Source organism: Hylaeus anthracinus, unplaced genomic scaffold (genome assembly GCF_026225885.1).
Source record: "Hylaeus anthracinus isolate JK02 unplaced genomic scaffold, UHH_iyHylAnth1.0_haploid 12001, whole genome shotgun sequence".
NCBI classification, from domain to species: Eukaryota; Metazoa; Arthropoda; class Insecta; order Hymenoptera; family Colletidae; genus Hylaeus; species Hylaeus anthracinus.
In genome coordinates, this window is record NW_026534348.1 from 16,324,410 (window position 1) to 16,336,742 (window position 12,333).

The 12,333-nt window shown below is 40.5% G+C and overlaps 2 protein-coding genes across 5 annotated transcripts in view; one reads left to right on the forward strand and one right to left on the reverse strand.

The window, feature by feature from the left end:
- The window catches only part of LOC128890565 (LIM and SH3 domain protein Lasp), a 32,274-nt gene extending 23,446 nt beyond the window's left edge, over positions 1-8,828 (forward strand). Inside the window, exons 4-7 of one of the 2 annotated variants that reach the window (XM_054149194.1) lie at positions 1,772-2,043; positions 3,113-3,316; positions 4,579-4,721; positions 5,120-8,828. In XM_054149194.1, the coding sequence (XP_054005169.1) occupies positions 1,772-2,043; positions 3,113-3,316; positions 4,579-4,721; positions 5,120-5,299 (799 nt within the window). In that variant the 3' untranslated portion in view covers positions 5,300-8,828. The remainder of the gene's footprint in view (positions 1-1,771; positions 2,044-3,112; positions 3,317-4,578; positions 4,722-5,119) is intronic. The other variant, XM_054149195.1, reaches the window with a different exon arrangement.
- Positions 8,829-9,328: 500 nt separating this feature from the next.
- Positions 9,329-12,333, reverse strand: part of LOC128890561 (tropomyosin Per a 7.0102) — a 41,055-nt gene continuing 38,050 nt past the window's right edge. For all 3 annotated transcript variants that reach the window (XM_054149178.1, XM_054149172.1, XM_054149170.1), the window contains one exon: positions 9,329-12,189. In XM_054149178.1, the coding sequence (XP_054005153.1) occupies positions 12,107-12,189 (83 nt within the window). In that variant the 3' untranslated portion in view covers positions 9,329-12,106. The remainder of the gene's footprint in view (positions 12,190-12,333) is intronic.

Genomic DNA, 12,333 nt, shown 5'->3' on the forward strand with positions numbered 1-12,333 from the left:
ATAAATTTCTGTGACCCTCTGACCGTCATAGTTGTAATACCTCATCTATTACAATGTGGTAGGTCGTTGTTAGCCTATTGACCATTACAATTGCGATGCTGTTGTGATCGTTGCTTGTCACAAGTCGGATAAATCTTTGTGATACTCTGACCATCACTATTGTGATACCTCATCTATTACAATGTGGTAGATCACTCTGTGATCCTTGACCATTATTCTGCATGTCACAGTTGTAACGTCTTGGGGACACCTTGTCTGTCATGATTGTGATGTATTTTTATATTGATCTATCACAATGTGAAAAGTTGTGATCCTTTGCCTATTACAGTTTTGATACATCTTTATGATTCTTCAAATAACTTCAACAATCCTCGAAAAATTCGGTTTCAAAGGCAATCCTCTCGTTATTATTAATAGTATCATTTTCGAATGAATTGCTTCCAACGCAGATATTGAATTGAACTCGCTACGGCACTGTTTGAGTTAACTCTCACGCAGATAGTTTCGTCGATACGTTTGCATCGCCATCCAAATCTCCTTCCACACACGTCGACCGAGCACACATACGAGTTGATCTCGGTCCTGATACATGCCCGTATCGATTAAATCGAATTGCTTGTTGTGCAAAACGTTTCTATCCTGGCTGGCTCTGTATCTGCTTATTAACGTCCAGAAATTAACGAACTTGCAATTTTAATTGCGATGCAACCGAGACTACACTTGTCCTCCACCGTGCCCTACTCGTTTTCCTTCAACCGTTCCTCACTTTCCCTTTCATTCCCACTTCGTTAATTACGGGGGTATAAAACGATAATCACGCGTCAACTGTGAATTATCATAGGTATCGCTGAACTTGCTACTTGTTATATCGCTAGGAAGAGCGATCTATTCGAAACATTATACATTTAACCACGCTGAAAATGTTTGAATTAGTAGCTCGCGAAATATTGTTTTCTGTAAATTATTATTCACTGTAGCGTCTGTAATTTAATTTTTGTAAGAGGCATTAATACAAATAAAAATCAGGAGTCGAATCATCAGCGAAGGCACAGTCACTTCCAGCATGAAACCCTCGATTCTTCGATCTTCTTTTTCTTCTCTCTGCTGCGTTATCAGCGTTGCTTCGCAAAGGATGCTCGCGATACGGAACAGCGTCATTGACCGCTTGTCGTTCGAAACTCTTATTCACTCGCGATTTCCATAGTTTCCCCGCGGAGGAAGTCGCCCGCCGGAAAAAGAATTCCCTCGAGGAAATGCAGCTCGCGTGCTCGCGAATAAAATCGCGATCGCGGTACGGATAGTGTGCCTCTTTGGTCGTAAATTAAATTCCAGCATTGTGTTTCTTTTTTTTTAATCGCCTCGACGCGCGCAGATCCGCCGCGATAACTAAATTCGACCTGCGATTAAGTTTACAGTTCGAAGCCTGTTGTATGGCACGGGCGTTAAAGAAACGATTAATTGCACGTTGTGCAATTGTTTCCGCTGGGGTGAACACTTGTGGCTTAAACCCCACTCCCACGCACCTACTTTTAAGTAACAATACGCATACACATACAAACCTTTTTTTAATTATTATTGTTTGTTTCGAAGAATTTAAATTTCTATAGCGATGCGTCCTTTTATTTGAGTTAAAATTCATTTTGGTCTTAAGAGTCTAAATTGTTAGGACCACCCGGAAACTATGCTTCTTCTATCACAGTTTTATTATATTTTCAGTTTTACTTCAAATTGCCTCCGAATCGACGAATAATTAATTCGCGTCGCTTTACAGACACATACCAAAGGCGAAAGCGACGACGATGGCGGAGACGCCGGAGCTGAAGCGCATCGCCGAGAACACGAAGATCCAGAGCAACGTCAAGTATCACGCGGAGTTCGAGAAGGCGAAGGGGAAGTTCACCCAGGTGGCTGACGACCCGGAGACGCTCAGAATCAAGCAGAACAGCAAGATCATCTCGAACGTCGCCTATCACGGCGAGCTCCAGAAGAAGGCGATCATGGAACAGAAAAGGACGATGACCGGCGAGAACGGCGAACAAATTGGTGAGTCAAGCTTTCATCGAATCTCTTTCTCTCGTTCGTACTCCTGTCCTGTACTCTTCCGTGGGCTCTTTTTTGTTTGCAAAATGTTTGGTATCCGTTCTGACATTTGGGTGAACGGGAAACATCGACCAGATTACTCTTAACTCTGAATCCGTCATTTACGCTGTCGGGTGGATACTTTACGCATGATCCTCGGACGATACTAGCCTGAACTTTTGTTGTTTCTCTTTATCATCACTATTCTATTCATGATTCATTATATTCCTTTACATTATTTATCATTACTCACCTCCATTTTTCATTATATGTTCACTTCTTTCATTTATTACGTCTTTGGCTTCACTTCGTCGTCTACTCACTCTGCACTTGTATTTAATCGCATTTAAATGACCTGCACCGTTTACAGTACCTAATATTGATAGCGATTATAATACCAAGTAGGGCTCAGTACAATTAAGCACAATCGCTTGCTTTCGCTTTTGTCGAAGTATGCACAGTGTGGCAGAAATTGTGGTATAAGTCTAAGAATTAGACTTTATATAGAATGGAATATTCGATATACACGTTGCTCTTGTTCCACTTGGTCCAACCGAATAAGAAATTGTTCGATAAACGAACCGCGAGTCCACGTGTGCCGTGCTGGACGTTTCGAAATCATCTTTCTTCGAAAAAGAAACCTGTCACAAAGAATGCACACTGCACATCCGAGCATCTGGACCTACTTTCGCACGGGGAATGATCTTGTATCACGATTTTTGCTGTGCTCTGTGTATTTTAATTGACGACTTTCTCGAGAACGCGGGCGACTCACGGAGAAAGTAATTACATGCAACAGAGATGGGCACCGCGACTTCAGCGCACGGCGAGTGACCAAATTAGTGGCGCCACTGGGAGACGCCATTGCAACATGATCAGGTGTCCCAGTGACGTCGCTGGTTCACCAGCCTTGCCTTAATGAACAATCCCTAAAATTGCACGAAATTTAAGGAAGAAATACAATAAACTATTTGAATAAAGTTGTCCACATCTCTGACTAGAGCATATATCGCCTGTGGTCTGTTGTATTTAGAGTATGTAGAGTACACGGATGGTACAATCACGCCAACATCAGGCGTAAATGCGAATCCACCAGCTGCGAGAAGCGCAAGCTCGCCCGTGCAAAGGACACCAGGTAGGATCGCCGATTACGATCCCCTTAGCGAGGCGAGACCGAGCCCTTATTCCGCCAGACAAGCGGCCACCACTGTGATTTATACGAGCGACAAGGGACCAGGTGAGTTCACGCCGATTTTACGGGCCCTAGACCCCTCGTTTGCCTTCGAGTCGCGCCGCCATTTTCCTCCTCGTCGTAAATTATCGTGCGTGATCGTCTGTTTCAATTTGCGAATGGAGTTATCTCTACCAGATTAACCTGAAAAAAACTCAAACACTTATTAAAAAGTATGATTTTGTCAAACACTAATTATTTTAACAACTTACACTGGAACATTATCCTTTACTTAGTACGCGTACAAGAACTCCATGTGCATAGCCATGCATCGTTGCGTTGGAGAAGAGATTATATTGCAGAAAGATAGCCCTCGTTAGGCCAACTTTTCCTGCATAAAATTTTCTCTGAGTCTTCACTTAGAAAGGTGCCACCGTTCTAGTTTCTAGAATCTGTATCTAGTTGAAAAAATCGAAATTGCACTGGGTTGCAATTTCGATTGCCGATGGGTCGATGGTTGAATCGACTCCTCGTCTTAACATATTTATTTCTAATTTCAACAATCGGAACGCAACATAGTCAGCTTGTAAATGCGATAGATGTATTTCTTGTCCCACTTATTTCGTGTATGAGTGACCATATGGGTTGGCCACTGGTTGCGCAACCAGCTAGTTTCAATAGATTGCCTTTTAATTGGATTAGTTCAAACGATAGGTAGACACGCTTTGGCCACTCCTATTGCAACGTCAATTATTATCTTCCTTGTCTTAAATTTATCGTCGTGTAGAACGGTTCCTGATATGTGGTGTATGTGTGTTTCTGTGTTTGTTTTTATTGTTTTTTGTGTGTGGGATAATATAATTGAGAAAGTTGTGATTAACGGTGGCTGGGGGAGAGGATATTTCTGTTTCGTGTAAAGGTGTTCTGGATTTATCGTTACACCAACACAGGGTTGTCAACTGCATCGACTGTGGAAAAAGGACATTTATCAAATTTGTTTAATCATTTGGTTAATTGTCCTTTCCAAAACAGAACAATTATCAATCTTATGCACACATCAACCAGATAAATTCATAATTAATCGCTTCCTCAGTCATTGAATTCATCGTCTGCGTTGCACACACACTAAAACATTGTTGAACAGGATGTTGACACGTTTCACAACAAAATTCCTGAAAATCTTAACTATATACACTTCAGTTTCCAAAGAGTGAGTGCAATGGTAGAGTTTGCGTCGAAGGTATGCCTGTAAGATTTTGATTAGATGTGTCTGAATAACATTAAGGGTCTTAATCATTTTATTTAAATACGATGATGGTTCGTTGTAGTGACGAATCCACCTACCAGAAAGATCGGCTCTGTGGCGGACATAGACCCTGTGAACGATTACTATGGTTCGTTGACGCCTGCCACAAACAATAATCACGTTCCACAGCATCAGCCGCCGCCACCACCACCCACCAATGTTGGGGTAAGTCCTCAAATATGCAATACCTCCTCTCCTCATAGCACTGCAGGCCACTTGAAACAAAATATTTAAAGTGTCAGACTAAAAGTGTTTTCAAACATCACAGTTCAGATTAGTTTAGTTTCCTTCCCTTATGGATTTATTGGACTCATGATCTTATCAAGTCACTCCCTTGGTTATCCTCAGATAGATATCCTACAGAAAAGAATACTAACAATTAGTATAATTAATCACATATATAAGTTAAGTTCAAGAATCGAGATTTGAAAACAGAACCAAACCATTCTGCCCCCAAAAAATAAAAAATCCTTGATACGTTCCTGGGTCCGCATCCACGCCAATCCAATTTCCCTTTCCCCTGGCGTAACTTTCTCAACCATGACCGTTCCTTTCGTTTCCAGAGAGTGTACAGAGCAATGTACGACTACGAGGCCCAGGACCTGGACGAGGTGAGCTTCTGCGACGGGGATCTGATCGTCAACTGCACGGCCATCGACGAAGGCTGGATGACCGGTCTGGTGCAGCGCACAGGCAGACACGGCATGCTCCCAGCGAACTACGTCGAGCCCGCGCAAATCTAAACCATCCAATGTTTCCACGTCCTCGTCGTCTTCGTTAGCCGAAGAAAGTGGCGCAGGACGAGCCAGCGACGAGAAGAAACCGAGGCACAGGGTGTCGGAGCGCTCGAGACCATCGCCAGGAAGCTCTGGGAAAAAGAAGACGTGGAGAAACAATCGTTCCCTCGAGTTTCAATGCTCAGGGCACAGCAGGAGTCACTTCCAGGCGCTGGACGAGCTAGCGACGAGAAGAAGCTGAGATTCAAGGTGTCGGAGCACTCGAGGCCATCGCCAGGAGGCTCTAGGAGGAGGAAGACATGGTACCTCGAGTCTCAACACTCAGGACATGGTTGGAATCCCTTTTTGACGCAGGACGAGTCAACGATGAGAAGAAGCTGAGACTCGAGATGTTAGAGCACTCGAGACAGTCGCCAGGAAGCTCTAGGATAAGGAAGACATGAAGAGGCAATCGGTCCTTCGAGTTTTAACACTCGGGATACGGTTGAATCCCTTCCTGTCACGTCAAGTCGCTCGAAGAATCCTCGATTGATCTCTAAGATTGCCTAGCATCGTCGCAGCGTCATTTTCCCAAGAACAATCTTCAAGCATAACAAAGATCGGGACCTGGGACCAGCGAACAGAGGGATTCTTTACCTACCACCCTGATTACGGTTTGTCCAGTAGTGTTGTTTTCAATTGAATCGTCGATCTTCCTTTTTTAGAGGGGAACTGGAAGCTACCCTGATATTTTTGAACGCTTCCAGCCACTGAACAATCGATTCGAATCGATGGGGATTGTTCTTTGGCACTAGTAACCGAGTGCTTGCACTCAAGAGAGCAATAAAAGATTCTCTTTTAATACATCGAGGCCTCCAGAAGTCGTGGAGGCCTCTAAAAAGTAAGTGACCTTCTCTCGGCCTCCGAGAGGGCTTGCAACAATATAATTCCATGATGGGACCAAATTCCGTTCGCCTCGTCGAAGAGGAACACCCTGAGTGCCTTTCGCTAGCAGTAATTTTTATAAATGAATTGTCAAATTCGAGGCACGCGCATATACACAGTACAGTTCTATTTTTCTTTTTTTTTTCGAAATCATTCCGCTGCTTCGAGGATTCCACTTTCTGTTTTATTTATCACGATAAGGACCAGTTTGACCATATCGCGACGACAAAGACCGAAGGGTCGAGCATTTATATTTTTGTTTTCTCCTTTTTTTATCGACACCTGTTTTTTAGACTACTCATTTTTACCTATAGAGATTTTGAGAAACAGAATTAAAGTAATGTGTTCTCATGCTTGTTTGTTAAGAAGTACTCATATTTATGTATTAAGTCTGTGCGAGCACTGTAACGTTCTCGACTCTAATTCTTGGGTCCTGTTTGAAACGATCGATTGAAAGCGTCGGACCAAATTTTAATACATTTGCAGATAATGTATAAGAGGAATCCTTGATTTAATTGCATTCCGACTTACTAATTTAGATTACAACCATACTAATATGGTATTTTAATAGACAAAGAACATTAAACACAATGTTAAACTCTGTTTTTGAAGAGAATTCAATATTCAGGATCGAAACGTTAAGGTGGTTGTACAGAGTGCAAGATTATTGTTACATTTGCATGCACCGTTGTTGACAATTTCTGTCCTCTGAGTCTTTGTCCACCTACGCGCGTTGCTTTCGCATCTCTTCGTCGAAGAACACACATTGTTGCACTCGAACTATCGAGGTTCGATGGAAATTGCTATTTATTTGCGAAGAAAATACGAGAATGTGGAAGCCACAGTGATGTGAATTAATGTTCCAAAAAATGGCTCTATACATGAGCTCGATTAGTCATCTCGATCATCTCGTTAGAACGCAGAAAAGGATGTCTCGCATCGCTATGGCTTTCACTCAAACTTGAACTAGAACACTGAGTGCGCCACACCGTTCATTGTGATCCAAAAGGAGCAACGATGTGCCTTATAGTAGACCTTTAATTAGGATAATCTAACGCGAGCTTACGTCGCGGTTTAGACGAAGACAGATGAAAAAGAAATCCCACAAACAAACGTTATCGTATGTCGTTAAACGATATACAGAATTTCTATACAGTTTTCTTTTCTTTTTTTTTTAGAACTATTTTTGAAAGTGAATCTAGTTAGGATAACGAAGGATTTGTAATAATGTTGTTAGATACGAAAGTTTCGTTACGCTTCGCCTGTTCAATTCGATGCACGAAAGAAAGTAACGACCGTTGGAAATCTTTATTACCGTTCTTTATCCAGTTAACGACATTAACCAACATTTACCTAATAGCTGTTAAGTTTTATCACGCGAGATTCGCCCCTGTTAACCCTGGAATACCACATGCATTTCTTTCGATTCATTAATGTTGCACCATTATTATTTACATCTTCATGATTTTATTTACGAATACTTTTTGAAATCAGTCAGTATAAGACGATTATGTATTCTCAGAATTATGTTTATATTATATTAGTTTATATGCACATTGAAGGGGTGAAAAAATGTAGTTATCGAAGTTCAATATCGTATTTTTCATTCCACGATGTTTCTATGTAAACGCAAGACAAGAATACTTAAGATCATTTGATTCCAGTGTGGTAATCCAGGATTAAAATGCTTCTTCGGCTTTCTGTAATCCTTTCAGTACTGATCGACCTAATTTGCGCGTGGCAATGTTCGGAGGCATCGATTGTACATTTGCATTCTGATCTGTGAAGTATAATATTACTTCGACAGTATTTTACATGGTGATTCGAGAGCCTGAAAAGCACGAGAAATTGTATTACCACGCATTGAAATCACCCAAATATTAATAATTGATCCGAACTACTCTTAGAAATTAACAAACATTAAGGGTAGCGTATGGACGAGCTTGATTAATACTTTGTTAAATATTGCGAACAGTTGAACGAGCACACATATCTTCAACTGTCCGCCATTTTATTTGACTTTACCATCGATACTGAAAGGATTTGATCGCTTCCACAGATATGTCGGCAATACGAGATTGTTCTCCGCGATGGTCTCGATTATTCATATATAGCTTTATGCCAGATGTCCAATTAATGTACAGATAATATAGTGACCGAGATAACTCGTCGTTAACAAATGATATCGTGCTACCATTGCGGAGTATCTGCGGCCCTCTCGTTGATCCTTCGTTTCTTCTTTCGCCTCTCTTGTTCAAAATTCCTGTCCTGAGAAATTTGGTTCCTCGAGGAACGTGTTTACATTGCATTTACCTGAGTAGGAGAATAGGTGAGTTATATATGCCCGCATATATGTGCGAAGGAATTAAACGGCAATGTTGTTACGCGCGTATGGGACGTTGTTCGAGTTCGTGATAACGCGAGGAGATATATTCATATTTTTGGAAACGTGTTAGCAATTTCTTTTCTTCCCTTTTTGTAATTACTAGAACACCGATAAGACGATCTACGATTATAATTGAGAATCATACAGAAATATATATTAGTGTTGTTTAAAGCAGATAATATTATATTATGATACGAGATCATAAACAATGAATATGTTATGTAATTGTCGCCTGGGTTATTACTTATCCTCTTCATCCTCCATTCTCCTTGTATTCTTTTTTTTTACTTTTAATACTAAAAGACTGCTTCGTTTTACATGCTAGACACTTGTGAAGTACATTGATTGAGAATAAATTTTATTATTATTATTGTACGGGGTGATCTCAGATTAACAGACAGAAGAGTCCCAAATACAAAAACGTACCTATATAGATTTGTGAATCCCGTCACATTAGTTGCAATTAACAATTTTCAACTTACCCTTTCATTTTACGTCACCCTGAATCTTGTACTATTACGAAGAATAATGTTTAACCGAGCGAATATACTACACTCTGTTCTGCTTCAACCCTACCGAGTTGAAGATCTTTATTTGTACAAGAGTTTATTATTTGAAATTCTCTAAACAAGCAAACAGAATAAACGAAAAGCTGCAACAGAATAAAAATACGTTTGCGTCAACAGAAACTCTGCAACAATTGAATAAAACGGTGTGTCCAGGTGTCCAGGTATAAAAAATGCACATTTATTGAACGTGATGATATAAGTACAGTAGAAGGGTAGTTGTATAAAATTGAAATCGCGAAGATTTAGAGTCTCAGCTGGATTCGCATAAAACAGACTTGGGCATGATTTTATTAAAATGGACGAACAAGTGTACTATGCTCGTTTCTTATTTATTCGGACACGAGATGAAAATTGAGCGCGGTAGCGATTACGCTCGCGCGCGAAAAAGAACAATGATATGCACCGAAAATTATTCGAAACAATCGCATGCTAATAATGCCCAACTCTGGTACACAGCCTCTCGCCAATTGGCTCTTACCATTGATGTATGGAAAACTGGACAAATGTAGCTATTAAATATTGCAAGAAACACGAGGTGCCGGTATTAATATTATTTATCAATTTACTATGAATCTCTTTCTCTACTTTCCTCGCGTGTCGTTCACACTTTACCCTACTGCGAGCCATTTTCGTTGAAAGATGAAAATTCTTTTTCGTACTATCAATTGTTCCTACTTGTACTACTGAGAAATCAGTAATTTTTATTTAAAAAAAAAAACTCGCAATTTAGTTAATACTTCAAATTTGGCTAGCTATTCGCAAAGAAACTGAAAGTACGAAACGAATTGCCACAAAAACAGAAATTCAACGCGTCGACCACCATGGAAGTATCATTTTTATTTTCAGCAAAATTCGATGACATGATAAAGAATATCGAAAACGTAGAAAATAAAGTTTTTTTTATAAAAGCTTTAATTTCGGAGAAAATTAGCTTCCAAGTCGATTCTCTCAGAAATGAAGGCTCGTACGCAAAAATTTCGTTCTACAATTTCGATTTACTTCGTTAAGAACCGACACCGTAAACACGAACTTCCTTGACAGTCGATGCTTGAACACAGCAGCAACGCCAATAAAAAATTCCAAAGCAGTCAAAAGGTTGATATATTATATACCAGCGTCGATATTCCACACAACATAATCTCAAACATTCACAATCGAAGCATTTTATCTTGCAACATACGCTTTAGCAAACGTTCGCGCCTCTCGTGAGACACACAAGCGAAGAAGCGTGCGACAGAGATCGCTAAACACAATCGACAGTGAATAACATAAAGTAGGACGCGTATAATTCATCCGAGCCATCCTGTAATATTTTTATTATCGTATCGACGATTAATCAACTTCCTATCGATTAGTAGTCGATGGAGAAACCTTTCTAGAAATCTGCTAACAATTTCTTGCAGTGGGCTACATTTAATTATTTCGTTCGGACAATGTCAACGTTGATTATCATTGCTCGAGTCTCGATACACGACCGTCGTTGGCACGAAATAAAGCCGTTTCTTACAGCGAAACTGATGGCAGGTACGAGACGAGAGACTGGTCGGTACGGTGACAAGCTAAAGTTTATGGTAAACACGGTGATGGGGGCATGAGACCACGTGGATATGAAGTTGTGGATGAAACGCAGGAGCGGAATGCCTACACAGCGATGGAGAATCGATACTCGGACCCATTGGCAGAAATGAGCATACTTCTTAGATAATAATCTCGAATAATAAATAAAAGAATTAGAAAATATACTTCAATATCTTCAATATCAATTGTGTATAGTTCAATATCTTCACCAAGTTTATTTCGTTAAGACTACGTTAAGAAATTAGAATTTTAACTGTCGGTTTACAAATTTAATTCAAATATTGCCCATCTCTACCTGGTGGTCATGAAGCGCCATTCACGAATCGTCGAAACTCGTACAAGAAGTATATGTAACGACAGAAAAATGAAAAAGAAGTGAAAATCGAATACACTATTAGAGAAATACAATCTGAAATCAGGCTCGCCTATCAACTAAAGGAAGAACAGAATTAATCTAACCGAAGTCTAAGTTCCCTTTACCTTAATAGAAAGAAGAAGCATTTTCCTCTCAATACATTAAATGAATAATCGTTATTATAGAAAAGATCGGAATGTAAAATTGTCCTTATTACGAATTGCAAAATTGAATACTCCTATATATCAGTATTATTAGTCGACTTAGCTGGGAAGCTCGAAATAAATGCATCGATAAGCTGCCCTCGCGTTGCACAAATCAGGGGAAGAATTTCAGTCTGAATGTATTCTTTTCAAAAGAATCAGTCTCCAAACTTGTGTTTTGAATTACGCAATAAAAATAAACTACGACGCAAAGTCTGATGCTCTATCAAAATTTATAGCAAGACCTCACTAAACACAGATTCTTTTCGTTAGAGCTCTAAGATATTCTCCTTATCGGAATGCAACAGAATCTCACCCAGAATTCGTATATAAAACGCTATGGAATTTCAAAATTCTATCTTTCTTCCTACCATCCTCAAGGTCCAGAAGCCTTACTTTTCGGTACCTCGTAAAATAACTCTAAAATCGGATCACCCGTCGGAGAGCCGATCGACGACTCTTAAAAATCCCATCGAACGTCTCACGCTGTGTAGGTAGCGCATAGAAGACGCTGCGGGGGCGTCGAGTCCTCTTCGTCCTGGACTCCGTTGGCCTCTCTTCAGGAGTCAACGTTTCTCCGGGCGTCGGTGCGTTGAAGGGTCCGCGTGCTGGCAGTGTGTCTCTTTATCGTAGCGTGATCTTTCATAATTTTTTTTTCCATTTTACCTTTTTGCTCTAGATATATGCAGTTATACTCTTGCGTGTATATGTGTATATGTGTGTGGGTGTGTCTGTATTGTAGGAATGAACTTATGCAGGTGTGTTGCGCCCTTTGGTCGCACAGAATTAGCCTGGCTGCTAATATCCGGCAAGGTCGGCGAACGTTTGATCCATCTCATCGGCGATCGCTTTGTACTTACAGCGCTCGTTTACCACCACGTCTGCAACGCAAAAGGAAGGGAACTCGGTATTAGTCGGACGGTGTTAAACGATCAGTTAGTTGGGACAGATCAACAAATCGAATTAGAGAGAGAGAGAGAGAGAGAGAGAGAGAGAGAGAGAGAGAGAGAGAGAGAGAGAGAGAG